Here is an 18,578-nt window from a genome sequence, read left to right as displayed (position 1 = left end):
ATGTTGAACAAGAGACAGGACGTCCTCCCCATCCTCATGGAGGTTGTATCTAGTGTGGAAGAAGAAATCATGGGGAAGCTGGGTGGCTCAGTCTGTTAAGTGTCCAACTCTTTTTTTTTTAAATTAAAGATTTTTTTATTTATTCATTCGAGACACAGAGAGAGAGAGAACATGAGCAGGGGGAGAAGCAGGCTCCCTGCCGAGCAGGGAGACCATTACGGGGCTTGATCCCAGGACCCTGGCATCATGACCTGAGCCGAAGGCAGACGCTTAACCATCTGAGCCACCCAGGCGCCCCAGCGTCCAACTCTTGATCTCAGTTCAGGTCTTGATCTCAGGGTAGGGTCATTAGTTCAAAGTCTGTGTTGGGCCCCATGCTGGGCATGGAGCCTACTCAAAAAAAAAAAAAGGAAAAAAATCAAACGAACATGCATTTAGTTTGCGTTAATGGTATGAAAGAACATGGTGACTTGAAAGTTTAGAACAGGAAGAACTAATTTAAATGAGGGCTAGAGAAAGCTTAAGGAAGTGACATTAAGGTTGAGACCTGCAATTATTAGGTGACAAGTTTGGGAATCAGTGTTGTAGACCCAGGGAACAATGGGTACAAAGACTCTAAGTAGAGAGAGTTTGGACATATTCAAGGAAATGGAACAGCCAAAGCCAAGAGCAAAGAGAGCAACAGGGAGCCTATTACTAGCAGATGTGGAAATAGCAATTTGGAAACCAGAAGAAGGGAGTGCGCAACTGGGATGAACTAGCAGACATGACAACTGAAAACTAGTTAATTAAGTAGAAGGAAATCCTTGGTGTAAAAGCTGTTTTGCTAGATTGATGGGGACAGAAGCCAGATTTTAGTGTGTTAACAGGAGAGAAGTAGGGATGATCAGTATAGATGACACTAGAAACTTCCACATGAAGGGATGGTAGAAAGTGGCTTGGTAGCTAGAGGTTACTGAGATGATCACTCCAAATAGACACAGGATTGAGGACTGCCTTGTTTTAGAAAATGAGAGATGCTGGATCATCTGTGAATGCTGACCGGTAGGATATAATAGGGAGGCCAGAGGTTCAAAAAGGGGAAGGACTAAGTGAGTAACATGCTTGAGAAGCCAGGTGTAGGTAGGATCACAGAAGCAGATGGTGGTATAGATGAAGAGAGACTTGAAGATTTGGTGATAGGGAGATGAGAAAGTTTCCATACCAAGGCATTTAATTTACCTATTAGTGAGGTTTCTGACCAAGAGTGTAAGAGGAGGGGAACCAGAGATTTAAGGAGTCAAAGAAGTTGAAATAGTTTTGTGGAAACACATTAAAATTCCTGGACCATCTTGGGGCCTTGTGACATTGGTGAACATGGCTTCAACCTGCTATGATTCTTTTGTAAGATTTTTTTCCCCAGCCATGCTCTGCTGTACTGTATCAATGTTGTATTTGTAGGTTTAGATGTTTTCTTAGCTACAGGCCATGTAAGACATATATGAAGAACTGCATGATGCCATAAAAAATTACTATAAATGAGGTACAGAGATGACAATTATAAGCTGAAGGGGGCTCAGGAATTTCGACTGTAATAACATAGGTTATTAAAAGGTAGAATGTTAGTACTTTTAAATGTTTAGAAACCTGGAAAAAACTGAACAATTTTTTTTTTTTGTAAAGCAGAAAGCAAACTGTCCATATTTGAGCCACATTTTTCATTAAGTCACAAGTAAAATGAATTGGTTATATGAGATACATATTTATAAGATGCATTGGAATTACATTAGGCTCTAAGAAAGCTATAATGTAAGCTTCAAGGGCAGAGATCTGATTTTATTCACGGATATAACCTGAATACCTAAAATGGCACCAGAGTTTTAGTTAAGGTGTTGGTAGTTAAAAGCCAAAATAGTACTTTGATTTATAGTAACCTTTTTGCCATGATGGTTTGTTTGTTTCAGAGCTGTTTATGAAGAAATTGATGTTCATCACCAGAAAGGAGCTCCAAGTCATAGTGACTGTTGAGGTAGACTTCAAGTTATACAACCTACATTCCCCATTCTATAGAATTTCAGTGTAATTGTCACTTTGTTTTTACTATTTACATTTTATAATGGCACTTGAGTGAAATCAAGTTTCTCCTAATCATCAAATTGTAATCTTTGTGAGCTTGTTAGCTAAAAATAATGAACCTTTGGAATGTAGAAGCTGGTTTATGGTATAGAAATATTAATGCTAACAAAAATAATGATCAATAGAAGCTTCTTAGCACTGAAATAGACATTTATCTTTTACGTATAGTTAATTACCTATTAACTGGTAAAACCCACTCATTGCTCATCCCAGTAGGCCTGGATTCTTCCTATTTGCTGTATTAGTCATCCTATTTTATTTACTAATGAATGCATGGCCACCAGTAACCCATTAACCTTATTTATTCCCCTCATATCTGCCCCCGTGGAAATAGTACATTCCCACCTTTCTGCATTAGCTTGTGACTCTCTAGTTATCTAGGAATGGGGGAAGAAAAGGAAAGAATGCAGGGTGGCTATATTCTCTTTATTCTAGGTGAAAGTGGATGACCAGCTCACTAACTACATTAGAGGTGCCAACTCTAAAATGTAGACCCTGTGCAGCTTTGAGGCCCGGAAGACAAGACCTACCAGCACATCAGAAGCTTGGTGGAACATTTTTCCTCGGCAATAATGAAGTTTCACAGAAGAGTAACAGTTCCAGAGGAATATTTACGCTTCCAGACCACAGTTTAAACTTTATCTCAAAAGAACTTGGGTTAACATATATTCACTTAAAACTTCAGAAGAAAAATCCATTGTACTGAGGCCAAGTAGTTTAATGATAGCATCTTAGGTTTCACAGGGCTTCCTACCTTTAGAAAAGAAATCCTCACACAGCTGTGATGAGTAGATGAAGATTTTTATTACAAAATTATGAAGACTATTGAGTGCCTTCATTTAACTAAGTTGAATGTAAAAGTCAATTTGTACTTTTTTATAAATAATACTTGTTTAGAATTAGAATTATAACTTGTAAAAGCCTTCATGATTTATATTTCAGGTACCCTGAAGAGGTCACTGGACTGTTCATTAAAGTTGCCTTGAAATATGATTCTTTATAATACTAGATGATCTTTTTTTCTCCCCTTTTTACTGTAATATTTCTATTTGGAACAAACACTACTGGAAAACATTCAGAATAAATTGTGCATTCATTTATGTCATAAATTACAATGACAAATTACTATTAAAACAATACTTTTTTTTTTACAGAGTTCGTTCATAGAACTTCTGATATGAGTCTTCACAATTCCACACTTATATTTTAACATTCAGGGGCTTGAACTATCATAGGAAATGCTATAACCCTAGTAAACATTTGTGCATTTTATTTCATTTTCATGATGCCAAAATTTCAGAATATAAAATAGCCCTAGAGCCTAAAGGAAAAATACTCAAATCTGAAGTCAGAATGTAATCTCTGGGCAAGCTGTTAGGGTTAAGTGATTCTTCTTCCATTCTGAGCTTTTAAAGTAGTGACTATCCACAGTAAAAGAAAGTAGTAAGCAACTATTTTAGAAATAATAAAAATGGGCAGAAGTTATGACCTGGAGCCTAAAACAGATAACCCTGGGAATAATAAAAATACTCACTGCTACGAGTATGAAGGGCTAGTAATCTGTAAGGGGAGCAAACAGAATTAAACTGAACCATCAAGTCCATGCCTACATATTTAAGAAACAGCAGTTTCTTTTATTATTACTTATCAATATTACTTTTAATTATTACTCTATGGTTTTGAACAGTCATACGTTCTAAATAGGCATGTGGATTCCTTATGACAGAAACCGTTCAATTTTAAGTAGGGTAAATTAGTTGGGGAAAAAAACAGCATTAAATATTTAAAATAGCTTCACATTACTGTAGAATACTTCTCCCCTGAGAAGACAAGATACAGATACATGATTTTTCAAAAATCACAAATCTGAAGCAAGACTTAGGTGCTGACTTCAATTATAGCCTGGAACCGGCAGCTGCTGCCCCTCCTTTGCTTCAAAAAAAGTATAAGAAAGAGTTATGAGATCAACATTCACCATTCTTGGATCTTCAGCAAATTCAGGATCAATGTAGAAAAACACTGGCATATCTACTTCCTCTTGTGGATTAAGCCTTTGTTCCTCAAAACAGAAGCACTAGAAGTTATAAAAAGGTATTTGTTTAGTTTCTATTAGAATAGAAATAATGGTCCATTTCTTAGCTTTAGTAAGCATACTACAATTAAATATTATAAAAAAATTTATAATCTAAGTTCTGTGACAGAATGACATTTGATTTTTGCTTTGAGACTCAATGGGCTCCCCCTGCTCAGCAGGGAGTCTGCTTCTCCCTCTGCCCCTCCCCTCCACTTGTGAGCGTGCACATGTGCTCTCTCTCTCTCATTCATAAAATCTTAAAAAATTAAAAAAAAAATTGAGACAACAAATTTTTGGGGGAGGGGGGAAGAGGCAGATGGAGAGTGGGGGAGGGAATCTGAAGCAGACTCCCAGCTGAGCACCGAGCCCACTGCCAGACTCGATCCCATGACCCTGAGATCATGACCTGAACCAAAATCAAGACTCCAACCCTTAACCGACTAAGCCACCCAGGCACCCTGTTCCTCTTCTAATTTTAAAAGGAGATACCCATTTGATTCATCTGTTCTAAGCAATGGAAGAAAAGTTTAATGTTTAGAAGAAATGCATTTTCAGAAATTGGCTTCTACTAAACACTGCAGTAAGTTTAGTACTAAAGTTTGCATATTTAAGCTGTACCTGTATTTTATTGAAATACTGTCCAGCTTCAAATGGTACGACATTGTACGTAGAAATTCCAATTACTGGTTTGTCTGTAGGATTCTTAGCTTTATAAAACGCCAGTGCAGTCTCTCCTGGCACTACCTGTTTTAAGGAAATATACATTATCAATACTTATAATCTCACAGCGCCTCCTTTCTCTACTAAATTAGTCATATATTTTATCTAATCAGACCACAATACTTTATCTAAACTAATATTGAGGGTCAGCAAAATAAATTGTGAATACTACCCATGAGTATCTGGTTTTCAAATTTTACTTGTATGTATCAGTGAAACCAGTGCTCTATTCATAATTAATTGTGGACTGTCCTTTTGTATATCTGAAGTCTTCAAGCAATAATCTGCAAATTATTTAAAATGTTCAAGGAGAGGAATTTGAAAACGAAAACATCACGGAACTGCGCGCAGGAAAAAAAAAAAAAAAAAATGTTCAAGGAGAGCCAAGCCTATCACAGCCCAAGTCTGACTCCTAAACACTTTACCTAAATACCCTATGACTGACAAAGATTCTTTTTAAGAGGTTACCAACTAGAGTAAATTAAACTTATAACCAGAACAAAACTGACTGAATAGAACTTTTACTTGACCAAAAAGCACGAATACTCTTTTTGAGAGAACACATTTTTTAAAACTTGCAAAGCTTTAAAAAAAATAGGTTTCCAAAAGATTCTGTTATTTGTACCAATTCAGCCACTTTTATCTTGTACATTACTATGTGATTAGAATATTAAAAATCATAACCTATAAAACCCTCAATCATTGAAGAGATTCAGTAATGTTTACTAACCTGGGGGGGGGGACACCCAACATTTATAAGGGTTTTCCAACAAGGGTCATAATGAAGCTTTTCTGGCTATTCCTCAGCTCATGAAATAATTTCAATTAAATCTTCCAGGATTCCAGTTAGTCAAGATTTTAGGAAACTTTTAAGGTATATCTTTTCTGAAGTTGAACACGACTATTTAATATGATTACTTCAAAGCTTCTCAGTTTTTTTTTTGAGACAGGGATATTTTTTATCTAAATCCATAAATTACTTTCCGTTGTAACCAATGATTTTAAACTTTCCCCCCTTATCTATACCTGAGGGAAAGTCAACTACATAGCATCAGAGAGTGAATTCTTAATATGACTCTAATAAGAACAGATGCCATTTTCCATTGTTCCAAACTGACTTTTACTACAGTATCACATAACTTGAAGTACACTGTTACATTAGGTATAGGGCACTGTCAAAAGTCTGTGAGACAGCGAAAATCATCCTCAATGGGGAAAAGCTGAGAGCCTTTCCCTTAAGATCAGGAACACGTCAAGGATGCCCACTCTGGCCACTAGTATTCAACATAGTTCTAGAAGTCCTAGCAACAGCAATCAGACAACAAAAAGAAATAAAAGGTATTCAAATTGGCAAAAAAGAAGTCAAACTCTTTTTTCTCAGATGACATGATACTTTATGTGGAAAACCCAAAAGACTCCACCCCCAAATTACTAGAACTCATACAGCAATTCAGTAATGCTGCACAGAAATCAGTTGCTTTCTTACTAACAATGCAACTGTAGAAAGAGAGATTACAGAAACAATTCCATTTACAATAGCACCAAAAACCGTAAGATACCTCAGGATAAACCTAACCAAGGGGGTAAAGGATTTATACTCTAGGAACTACAGAACACTCATGAAAGAAATTGAAGAAGACACAAAAAGATGGAAAAACATTCCATGCTCATGGATCAGAAGAACAAACAGTGTTAAAATGTCTATGCTACCTGGAGCAATCTATACCTTCACAATGCCATCCTGATCAAAATTCCAATGACATTTTTCAAAGGGCTGGCACAAACAATCCTAAAAAATTTGTATGGAATCAGAAAAGAGCCCGAATCGCCAAGGAAATGTTGAAAAAGAAAAAGCTGGGGCATCACGTTGCCGGATTTCAAGCTATGTTACAAAGCAGTGATCACCAAGACAGCATGGTACTGGCACAAAAACAGACATATAGACCAATGGAACAGAATAGAGAGCCCAGATATGGACCCCCCACTCTATGGTCAAATAATCTTAGACAAAGCAGGAAAAAACATGCAATGGAAGAAACACAGTCCCTTCAATAAATGGTGCTGGGGAAATTGGACAGCCACATCCAGAAGAATGAAACTCAACCATTCTCTAACACCATACACAATGATAAACTCAAAATGGATTAAAGACCTCAATGTGAGACAGGAATCCATCAAAATCCTAGAGGAGAACATAGGCAGTAACCTCTTTGACATCAGCCACAGCAACTTCTTCCAAGATACATCTCCAAAGGCTAGGGAAACAAAAGCAAAAATGAACTTTTGGGATTTCATCAAGATAAAAAGCTTTTGCACAGCAAAGGAAACCGTCAACAAAACAGAGGCAACCCACGGAATGGGAGAAGATATTTGCACATGACACTACAGATAAAGGGCTGGTATCCAAGATCTATAAAGAACTTCTCAAACTCAACACCCAAAAAACAAGTCAAAAAATGGGCAGAAGACATGAACAGACACTTCTCCGAACAAGACACATGAAAAAATGTTCATCATCATTAGCCATCAGGGAAATTCAAATTAAAACCACACTGAGATACCACCTTACACCAGTTAGAATGGCAAAAATTGACAAGGCAAGAAACAACAAATATTGGAGAGGTTGTGGAGAAGGGGGAACCCTCTTACACTGTTGGTGGGAATGCAAGCTGGTACAGCCACTTTGGAAAACAGTGTGGAGGTGCCTCAAAAAATTAAAAATAGAGCTACCCTATGACCCAGCAATTGCACTCCTGGGTATTTACCCCAAAGACACAGATGTAGTGAAAAGAAGGGCCATATGCACCCCAATGTTCATAGCAGCAATGTCTGCAACAGCCAAACTGTGGAAAGAGCTGAGATGCCCTTCAATCAATGAATGGATAAAGATGTGGTCCATATATACAATGGAATATTACTCAGCCATCAAAAGGATGAATACCCAACTTTTACATCAACATGGATGGGACTGGAGGAGACTATGCTAAGTGAAATAAGTCAAGTAGAGAAAGTCAATTATCATATGGTTTCACTTATTTGTGGAACATAAGGAATAGCATGGAGGACATTAGGAGAAGGAAGGGAAAAATGAAGGGGGGGGAAATCGGAGGGAGAGATGAACCATGAGAGACTATGGACTCTGAGAAACAAATTGAGGGTTTTAGAGGGGAGGAGGGTGGGGGGATGGGTTAGCCTGGTGATGGGTTTTAAGGAGGGCACATACTGCATGGAGCACTGGGTATTATACGAAAACAATGAATCGTGGATCACTACATCGAAGAAAACTAATGATGTATTTTATGATAACATAATAAAATAAAATTAAAAAAAAAAGTAGTCTGTGAGAATAAAAGAATTGCATTAATGGAGTCTTAGTACTTTGAGATTAAGTTTACATGAGTGTTTCCTAAATTGTGAAACAGTTTAAGTGATGAAAGAAAGTAATTTTTACAATGAAACAAATAATCTTTTAATAATTACTTTAGTCACTTACATATATTTCTGTTTGCTGCGGTCTAAAGTTCCACTGGAGACTTGCATGCACATCTGCATTAAAGGTGACTTTAATAATTCGATCCTTAACAGGCACCATGTTTTCAATCTGGTCTGATGCATGACCTGCTACTGCTGATCCTCCAAGACCAGTAGTCTAGGTATTAAAGATATTAAGAATATTACAGGATAATATATCAATACTTTCAGGTGATGATTTATTGGATAAAAACAAATTTTAAAAACAATTTAATAATCTAGTAAAAGCCCAGTTTATATACTGTCACTGACCACTTCTTATTGTGTCAATGGCTTGACCACCTTTGGGGTGTCAAGGGCCTATATTTATTAGAATCACTTATATTTTTTCAGTAATCACTTGGTTATTGGACATAGTAAAAAATGAGTCATTTGAGAAACAGCTCAGAATTTTAGCTTAACTTTCCATTAAACATATTTCTACTTATTGCCAGTGTTTCATATATACTATTAGTCATTAATAGAAGTAGAAATTACCCACGACCCTATCATTTCAATGAAACTAATTCCATTATCCACAGTCCTGTCTGATCCTTTTCCATATCATAACTTTTATAGCATAGATTAGTTTGTAGTTTCACTTCCGTACTCTGCTTTTCTCAAGCATCATAAGTATTTTTCCATGTTGGTAAATGTTTTTTTAACTTTTTTTCTGTACTCGTATAGTACAGCTTTTATAAATATAATTGGTTAATCAGAAAAACTGATCCCTTTGGCACATGAATCAATCACAAGACATCAGAGTAATCTGTGTCTGACATTTCTTGCCTATCTTCATTGCCACTAATTATCTCCTTATCATCAGAGATGTTTAAAAAAAATCCTTACTTCCAGGGTCATCATTCTTCTGATGCTTGAGGTTGCCAGAATTCTGGTCTCCGGATAATTAATCTGTTACTATACTAGGAAAAAAATACCAAATTTGAGGCTAGGGGAAGACTCCCAGCAAAATGTAGTATTACTATCTTCCACGTATTACACAAGTCAACTAACTGCACTCAACTGCCATGCAACATTACTGAATTACATTATAAACCTAAAAGCTGCTAGGGGAAGATTTTATCCTTGTTTAATAAGTATATTTTCTGCCCTAAAGAGCTATAATGCTTACGTTTTAAGATATAACTCCGAAGAATTTGAGTCACTTGAATAAAGATTCCTTAATGTATTCTGACAGGCAGTCTTTGAATATAGATTCTTCAAATTTGCAAATTTGATAGAAAACTTAAGAACAGAAAAGGGCAATGAGAATATGTCCTGGGCTCTAGTATAGTTCTGCCACTAACTAGCTCCAAGAACTGAATAAATCTTACTTTTAGGGGGCTACACTTTCCATACTCAAAAAAATGTGAGGTCACTGTATTAAACTGTTTATATAATTCTTATTTTTGGTTCTAAAGTTCTGTGATTCCAAAAGTGAAAGGCTCCTTTCGGAATGTCACTATGTAACATCTAACTTGATTTAAGTTTAGGATTACAAATTACAATTTTTATTATCCTGCCCTGCATTTGCACACACATGCACAAAATACTGTCATTCACTTCAGTGTGAAACAGGGTTTCTCAACTTTGCCACTAATGGCATTTCGGGTTGGATAATTCTTTGGGTTTTTCTGGAATTTTTTTTTTTTTTTTTTTGGTGGGGAGAGGGGGAATGTCTGTCCTGTGCAGGGGCATCCCTAGCCTCTACCCACTAGGACATCAGTAGCACTCTCCCTGCTCACCTCCCAGGTTGTGACAACCAAATTTGTCTTCAGACATTGCTAAATACTCCCTGAAGAATAAAACTGACCCCTTCTCCCCTCATGGTTTGCGGAGATTTATACTTGTTAATTTTGGATTCAGTTTTATGATTTAACCAACTGCTAGTCTGGGGATTCCTACTAGGTCCAGACTGCCCTCTGCTGAAAACTAATTCACATTCTATATTCATCCTCCCAAATCAAGCTACTGAATACCCCATAAATGCTAATATTAGGAGACTGAAAAGTCCTTTTGACTTCTGCTGTTTTAGTCATTATGGAAAATAATGGCAAGTTAATCCCCAAAAGGAGAGGAGAAGTTAAGCCAGGCATTAACAGTTCTGGCAGTTAACCGGTGATTCCCAAACTTTGCTACACACTGGGAGCACCTGAGGAGTCTTTAAAAAATTACAAATGCCTGACTCCCACTCGGAGTAATTTAATTGGTTAGGGATGTGACCTGGGTGTCAGGATTTTTCAAAGCTCTCCAGATGTTTCCCCCTCACAACAAAGAATTGGGAGAACCACTCTCAAACACTTAGTGAATGAAGTGAATATAGCTCTCACTTATGTTTCTTAAACAAATTCCTGGCCCCTTCCCAGACCTAATCAGAATCTCTGGGGTGAGGGAGCCCTAACATGTTTATTAAAGCAGCTCCACTAGTAAACCTAATGCCTAGCCAAAGCAGCAAACTACTACTTACGAATTAAGGAGAACAGATGTGAAATACGTAAAGTCTGCCATTGTTTATGGTTCTCAAATACTAGTCTGCATCAAAATCATCTAGGGGACTTATTAAAACACAGATTGCTGGGCCCCTCCCCCAGAGTTTCTGATTCAATAGCTCTGGAGCTTGACCCAGCAACATACACTAGTTCCCAGGTGATGTGCCGGTGGTTCTCCGTGGGACCACACTTGAAGAACCTCATGAGGGTTTCTGATCTAAAAAGGGCCCTGGGTAAGCAGATTACACTTACGTATTAACAGAGGAGGGGAGCCCCAAACGCCTAACTCATGCCTCTTCCTATGGATTAAAAGTACTCCCGGTTTAAGCCCAATTTACAAGCATACTCCCATTTTTCCAGGGTTAACCTTCGCACATAAACCATACATGGTTCACAGAAGGAATGCACTAATGTAATTTATATTTTAGAAGCGAACACGTGTGTGAGCAGCCAAAGGGTAAGGCAGATTGCTCGGAGAGCAAAGTATAGGCTGCGGACGTTTTCGGTGGCGTAGCTCAGAGATACGGCATTCCACTCTGCAGTGTGGTCGGTATAAGCACGACTGCTATAGGGGCTTGGGTGCTTAGCTTTACCACTAACAACTCTGGTAACTTGGGCAAGTACTTTTTAAAGCCTGCTTCCTCTCTGGTAGCCAACCTCAGACCCTTCAACACGACACGGAGGAGCGATCGCTGTCCGCCCCTCCCGATGACACCGCCCAGGAGGCAGCACCGGCCCCTACCTGGCAATAAAGCCGATAAAGGGGCACGGCGGCGTAGGACGCCCCCAGCATGCCCACGGCGGCCGCGGCCACGTACGTGAGGACCGTCCTGTTCCGACGCCGCCAGTCTTCCTCCTGCGCGCGTGTGAAAGGGTTCGTGCTCTTCGGCCGCCTTGGCGGCTGCAGGGCCAACTCCCGGCCAGGGTTCGGGCACCTCCATGTCCCAAGCCGCCTCTGCCCCCTTTCAGCACTTCCTGTCCCACTCCTTCCCGGCCTGAGACACGGCTCTACCCTCTCGGCAACCCTGGTCGGGGACCCAGGGTGGCTCCAGCGCCAGCCACAGAAAACAACGCGCCTCCACGCCGGACGCCAGAGCGCCCCCATCGTGCCGGGAGCGAGCTCCCGCCGTCGGGGACGAGGACAGGTCTCGCGAGGCTGGCCAGTCTCGCGACAACTGGGAGGAGCTTGCCGCTGCTCCGGCTACAGGGCTCCTCAGGTGGCGGCGCTTGCAGTCGGGCTACGGAGGCCGGGTTGCCAGATTGCGGGTAAGTTCGCGTTTTGCTTCATGACTGTTCCTCCCACTTTGCTTCCCTCCAGTGCCTATTCAAAGTTACTTTTAGGGAAACGCCATGCGCTCCGCGGGATGAAAACGCATCATCATTTGAGCTTGTGTCCCCGGTCTTCCTAAACCCACTCCACCACCCTTTGTCTCGACCTAGCGGCCCTCAGCCTCCCGCCGCTGCTTACTGCCCTGGACTTGAGCTCAGGGATCACCTCTTCCAGGAAGCCTGCCTGTGTTCACCACAGCGCACAACAACACTCACGCGTCTGCATTTGCTCAGCCGCTGGGAATCGGCTTCCACGTCTCTGATGCCCCTTAACCGTTTGTCCAGTTAAAATGACCAGCTCTGGAGCAGAGAGACGTTGTCAAACGAGTTTGTCCAGAGAAGAGCGACCAAGACGTGAAGATGCTTTAAGAAAGGACTGAAAGAAATGGGGATGTTCATCTTGGAAAAGAACCCTGCGGGGGATGTAATACCTTTCTGCGCTTGACCCACAGGACAAAGTAGGACCTGAGGGGATCAGACGGCGCAGCCTATTTTGCTGTTATGGAAGGAAACAAACTTCTAGAAAGTATAAAGGAGTGGAGAAAAAAGCCCACATTCTGAGGTTTGGCAGCTCTGGGATCATGCCCGCATCCCACTATCACCTAGTGTCCTTAGGCCAGTTATTTCACCACTGTAAGAAGCGGTGGCCTTATTTGTAAAATGGAAATCATAGTAGTAAATGAGAATATGCTTATAAAGTGATTTTCACTTTGCCTGAGATAGAGTAAAAATTTAGTAATCATTAGGCTCTATTTCTAATGACTGGTGCAGGTATTATTATCCCCCCTTTAGGGATGAGGAGACTGAAAGCCTGAGACATACATAAATAGCATTTATTTAATAAAAAACATTTGGGGCACCTGGGTGGCTCAGTCCGTTAAACGGCTGCCTTTGGCTCAGGTCATGATCTCAGGGTCCTGGGATCCAGCCCCATGTCCAGCTCTCTGCTCAGCAGGGAGCCTGCTTCTCCTTCTCCCTCTGCCTGCAGATCCCCCTGCTTGTGCTCTCTCTCTCTCTCACTGTCAAATAAAGAAATAATTTTTTTTAAAAATCCTTAAAAAAATAAAAAAACATTGAATTTATTTAATGCGCTTTTGCATGGGCCAGACCTTGTTCAACCTACTGGGGCTACAGCACAGAGAAAGGCAAACACGATCAGTTCTCTTCCGAAGTGTACTTTTTTTTTTTTTTTAAAGATTTCACTTATTTATTTGAGAGAGAGAGCACATGAGATGGGGGAGGGTCAGAGGGAGAAGCAGACTCCCTGCCGAGCAGGGAGCCCAATGCAGGACTCGATCCCGGGACTCCAGGATCATGACCTGAGCCAAAGGCAGTCGCTTAACCAACTGAGCCACCCAGGCGCCCCGAAGTGTACTTTTTAATGGGGGACTCTGGAGATAATCAAGTAACAGATATATAAATGAGAGAATTTCAGATAACAATCATACAATGAGACAATAGGAGAGTGTGCTTGAGAACAATAATGAGAAGGGGTAGTGAAGTCTTTCTCTGAAGATGTGCCATTTGAGCCTAGTCCTGAATGATGATAGGAACCTACTTGCACAATGACAATTCCAAGCCATGCAGAGGCTCAGAGGCAAGTGAGAGCTAGATAGCATTGAAGAACAAAAATGAGGCCGCTGTGTTCCTAGCATAGTAAGCAGGGAGGAAAGTAGTAGGAAATAAGGTCAAAACAGGTCTATTAGGGGTCACATAATACAGAGCCTTTTAAGCCATGTCCAAGGGTTTGGATTTTATTCTAAAAGTAATAGGAAGCTACTACAGAGTTTAGGTAGAAGCATTCAAGTGATATGATCTGATTCACATTTTTTAAAAGACCTTGGTTATGTTGTGCAGAACACATTAAAGGGAGGTGGGCAAAAAATGGAAGTAGAGCAGTTAGGAGGCAACTGAGGTGAGTAATGGTAGTCACCTTGAGTGAGTATGAGTAATTGATTAACTTGTGGTCAGCACCAGAAAATTGCGAAGCCGGTAAGATCTGACTCTTTCCTACTCTGGCACAAAAACCAAGATGCTATGATTCTACAAATTTATTTGTATTAATGTTTGAAAATCTTTTTCATCTGTATCTACCTTAGTTCTTATACCAGATTGTCAGCTTTTTCAGGACAAGACCTGTCCTATATTGAGTTTAACAGCATAGACTCAGACCTCATGCAAATGTTAGTGTCGTTGAAACCAACAATACATGCCCTTAACCATTTTTTTCCTCCAGACACCCCTTCCATGTAGCAACAGATAGCGGTATAAATGTGTATGTCAGTATAGTGTCTTTGTCTTGGCATCTATTATTTTGTTTTGTAATTGCAAATGAAACTATTCCTTTCCACGGTATAGTAATCTTGATAGCAGTAAAATGGTGTTAGCTATAATTTTCTTGAGTCTGAGTATGGTTGTGATATTGCATAAATCATTATGGTAATTAATGCTAAGTAATGAGTTCTACCGTGAATGGAATAGGAGCACCTCAGGGCAAGGTTAGTACAACCCTTTTCTGCAGGTAGAGATGTTGATTACAAACTTAAAATATTAGGGGCTGGACTGACATTTCAGACTTGGCACCTTTAATTTATAATATCATTCTTTAGCAGTAAGTAATTAAACCTTGTGAACACTTCCTAGTTAGCTATGATCATGTCCAGTTTTACATAAGAGGTAAAATTGGTTGTTATACAAGCCATTTTGGGGGGTGGAGGGAGCAAGATGGGTGAAGGTGGGAAAAAAAGGAAAAATGGGGGAAAAAAAGAAAAAAGAGAAACCATTTGATAGTCACACATTTTCTTTTTTTATATACTTTTAAAGGTTTTATTTATTTATGTGAGAGAGAGTAAGAGAGAAAGCACGAGAGAGGGGGAGGGTCAGAGGGAGAAGCAGATTCCCCGCTAAGCCGGAGCCCGATGCAGACTCCATCCTGGGACTCCAGAATCATGACCTGAGCCAAAAGCAGATGCTTACCGACTGAGCCACCCAAGCGCCCTGATAGTCACACATTTTCTTATCTGATTATTGGTTCTCAGGCTTTCTGAAAACTTAAAGATTATAAAGATGTATCATTTTAAAAATGTGATTTGTGATTTGTAATTACATTTTTTTAGTATTTTTAATGCATAATATAAATTAAGGAAATTGCTACTTAAATCTTAATTTGTTAGTCACTGAGCTGCATTTCTTAGCTATTTGCCTAATAAAACTAGATCTATTTGGCAATGTGAAACATCTAGCAATTATTCAAACAGTACTAACAACTGTTTATTTGGCTGCTATATATTTTAATAATCTCCTTATACCCAAAAGAGGAAGAATAATGCATCTCAATAAATAGTAAGAGCAAGTGAATTATAGTTTGAGAATAAGCTGGGTAATCACAGTTTCCAGTGATTGCAGTGACATCATGAAGTTGTCTCAGTAAGTCTTGATATCCTAGTTTCTTATTTCCTGGCAGCTTCCTTTAAGCCACATGTTTAAGGAGTTACTCTATTTAAAAGATCTTAAAAAAGTTTATATATTTTTTATATTCACAGACCAGGTGAAATGAAAGCAGAAATCATTCATCCATACAAGGCATTTTTTAAAAGGAGTATTTATTAAGATCAGGGCCAGCTTTGTGGATAGGTGACCTGTGCAGTCACGTAAGAGCCTGCTTTTAAAAGGGCCCTTTGCCCCAAATAGATGGAATGACATTTTAACATAATTCAGGCTAAAGCCATGTCAGCCTTCCTGGGATAAGCAGAGTTAAGGCAGAGCCAGAAAACTAGGGAAAATGGAAAAGCAGAGAGCCCAGTCTCAGGAAGTGAAAGGTAAGAGATAAGGCAAAAGGCAAACTCAGGTCTCCTGAGAATAGTCAGGATATATGAAATAACATCAAGCAAAATCCAAGCTCCTCACCCTGGCCCCTAAGACCCTAGGTCAACTCGACCCTGCCTGCTTCTTGAACTTCATCTACTATTTCTCTCTCCCCACATTCACCATGTTCCAGCCACACTTCTTTGTGTCTGAAAACACCCCAAATCTATTTTGCTGCCTCGAGACCTTTTCTCTGCCTGGAATACTTTGTCCCTCAGTTTTTATCCTGGCTGACCTGTCGTTTGGATCTCAGCTGGAACACCACTACCCAATCTAAATCAGCCCTCCTCTGTCCAGTCACATTTGTGTATCTGAAATCCAGTTTGTTTTGTTGTTTCCTTTTTTATTGTTTTTTTCTCTCAACATTAGAACGTAAATGCCCAAAGAGCAGGGACCTTGGCTTGTTCACCATATAATCACAAGCACTCAGCATGGTGCACATGATTGTACTGAGTAAATATTTGGGGGATGAGTGCACCAAGGAAAGCAAACAGAAGGCTGTCTGGTAGTGTAAGGAAATTTCTGAGAGCAGTGAGCTCTTGCTCGGATGAAGATCCCCCATTTGAGAAGATTAAGATTCCTCCTTTCAAGCAGTTTTCCAGTGTTTCCCACAGGGTTGGTCTGTGTTACAGGAGTTCCTATATGTCCACCCCCAGGGCAAATGAGTAGCATTCCTGAACTGCTTAGATTCTTTCTTTTTTTTTTCTTTGCTTAGATTCTTGAAAGAAAAAAGTTCATTAGCAGTAGGAATATTGTCTTTGGGTACAAAATAAAGGAGATAGTAAAATAACCCTTTGATCTTTTATATCTTGATTTTCTAAAACTTTCGTGTTATTTTTAAAAGATCAGTTAAGTCTAGGGGCGCCTGGGTGGCTCAGTCGTTAGGCGGCTGCCTTCAGCTCAGGTCATGATCCCAGAGTCCTGGGATTGAGCCCTGCATCAGGCTCCCTGCTCAGCTGGAAGCCTGCTTCCTCCTCTCCCACTCCCCCTGCTTGTGTTCCCTCTCTTGCTGTCTCTTTCTCTCTGTCAAATAAAATAAATAATAAAATCTTAAAAAAAAAAATCAAGTCTAGCCCAGGGAAGGGAGCCATTCCTGATTATATAAACCTAGGATTATTTAAATATACTAATGCTATCTCGAAGAATCTCTGCTGTGATAAGGTATAGGACCTGTTGCCACAGTTACTAAACACTTTGTTTTATCTCTTCAAATATAATGCTGAATCTATAGGTCTAACTTTACAAAAGAAATATTTAATTGTTTTAATATTTTAATAGTAGTGCCAGTTGATCTATAAATAGTAAACATTTCCAACTTGTCTGTCACGGAATCCAAACAGATTCTTTATTAGGTAACCAGCACCATCATTTCCTCCTCCTCTCTTGAAATTACCTTAATGTAAAATTTTACTATCCAACTGCTTTTTCTCCTCCCCTCCAATTCCTTCCAAATGACCTGACTCACGGTTACCCTATCCCATTCATGGACCAGACCAGTCTTAGAGGTGCACGCACATTTTAAAAAGAAAGCCCTCCCCTCAAAAAACATTGAGGGGCTTGTAGTTTAGTAAGCCTGGAATAGAATTTTTTGATTCATAAAACCAAAGAAGAACCTTTAAAGATCACTTTATGAATGATCTTGTCATTCTCGTTCTGCATATGCAGAAACTGGGGAGCAGAGTCGTTCAGTGACTGCTCCAAGTCCCTTGGCTAGCAGACAGCCAGAAATGAAACTCAAACCCGGATAACTTAGCTTCTAGACCAGTACTCTTCCCAGTGCAATGCCCTTGTAAATATAAAACCAGTGGCAAAGAGAATTCCAAAGTGTTTCTTTTTAAACAGGCTGGATAGAGATGGTTAATAAGAGAGGGAATTAACATTAAACACTGTTTGTACTGTGAGGTTCTTTGCTATAAGTCTTATTTCTTTCTAAACTATAGCAGGGAAAAAGTGTCTTTTATTTATTACTGCTTACCAATTTGCTTACAAAGGAATAGTTATGAGAAATTAAAGGGTATAGCTAGTTTTCTCTGGTAAATACCAAATCTATGTTATTTTCTCTTTCACCTTGCAAAATTTGCTGACACTTTAGCAAATGGAATAAAAGAAGAAAATGACGTAAAGGGAATATGACATTAAAGGAAACATAATCTGGGGCACCTGGGTGGCTCAGTCGTTAAGCGTCTGCCTTCGGCTCAGGTCATGATCCCAGGGTCCTGGGATCGAGCCCCGCATTGGGCTCCCTGCTCAGCGGGAAGCCTGCTCTCCCTCTCCCACTCCCCCTGCTTGTGTTCCTGCTGTCGCTATCTCTCTGTCAAATAAATAAATAAAATCTTTAAAAAATAAAAATAAAGGAAACATAACCAGAAGGGGCTAGTTTTCTTTCTCTTTCTTTCTTTCTCTTTCTTTCTTTCTTTCTTTCTTTCTTTCTTTCTTTCTCTTTCTTTCTTTCTTTCTTTCTTTCTTTCTTTCTTTCT

The 18,578-nt window shown here is 39.6% G+C and overlaps 3 protein-coding genes across 5 annotated transcripts in view; 2 read left to right on the top strand and 1 right to left on the bottom strand.

Annotated features, from left to right (window-relative positions):
- The window catches only part of TOM1L1 (target of myb1 like 1 membrane trafficking protein), a 72,739-nt gene extending 69,519 nt beyond the window's left edge, over window positions 1–3,220 (top strand). For all 3 annotated transcript variants that reach the window (XM_035026799.1, XM_035026802.1, XM_035026800.1), the window contains 2 exons: window positions 1,944–2,008; window positions 2,551–3,220. In XM_035026799.1, the coding sequence (XP_034882690.1) occupies window positions 1,944–2,007 (64 nt within the window). In that variant the 3' untranslated portion in view covers window position 2,008; window positions 2,551–3,220. The remainder of the gene's footprint in view (window positions 1–1,943; window positions 2,009–2,550) is intronic.
- A 35-nt stretch (window positions 3,221–3,255) lies between these two features.
- LOC118024734 (cytochrome c oxidase assembly protein COX11, mitochondrial) lies at window positions 3,256–12,073 on the bottom strand. The gene is made up of 4 exons (XM_035026803.1): window positions 11,651–12,073; window positions 8,403–8,558; window positions 4,808–4,933; window positions 3,256–4,189 (listed from the first exon to the last, which is right to left on the bottom strand). The coding sequence occupies exons 1-4, from the start codon at window positions 12,011–12,013 to the stop codon at window positions 4,007–4,009; spliced, it is 828 nt and encodes a 275-aa protein (XP_034882694.1). The 5' UTR covers window positions 12,014–12,073; the 3' UTR covers window positions 3,256–4,006.
- A 19-nt stretch (window positions 12,074–12,092) lies between these two features.
- Window positions 12,093–18,578, top strand: part of STXBP4 (syntaxin binding protein 4) — a 175,771-nt gene continuing 169,285 nt past the window's right edge. The window contains exon 1 of the mRNA XM_035026798.1: window positions 12,093–12,174. The gene's annotated coding sequence lies outside the window, so the exon portion shown is untranslated. The remainder of the gene's footprint in view (window positions 12,175–18,578) is intronic.

The sequence above is a fragment of the Mirounga leonina genome, unplaced genomic scaffold (genome assembly GCF_011800145.1).
Source record: "Mirounga leonina isolate KUSES-001 unplaced genomic scaffold, KU_Mleo_1.0 Mir_200, whole genome shotgun sequence".
Lineage (NCBI taxonomy): Eukaryota > Metazoa > Chordata > Mammalia > Carnivora > Phocidae > Mirounga > Mirounga leonina.
The sequence above is the reverse complement of the archived record's forward strand: the minus strand, read 5'-3'. Positions and strand labels throughout refer to the sequence as shown.

Excerpts from the sequence above, each read along its gene's own strand:
- LOC118024734 (XM_035026803.1), bottom strand. The coding sequence starts at position 12,013 with ATGGGGGCGCTCTGGCGTCCGGCGTGGAGGCGCGTTGTTTTCTGTGGC. Across the intron at positions 8,559-11,650 it reads TTTATCGGCTTTATTGCCAG|ACTACTGGTCTTGGAGGATC; the intron begins GTAGGGGCCGGT and ends TTTAATACCTAG. Across the intron at positions 4,934-8,402 it reads CGCAGCAAACAGAAATATAT|GTAGTGCCAGGAGAGACTGC; the intron begins GTAAGTGACTAA and ends TCCTTAAAACAG.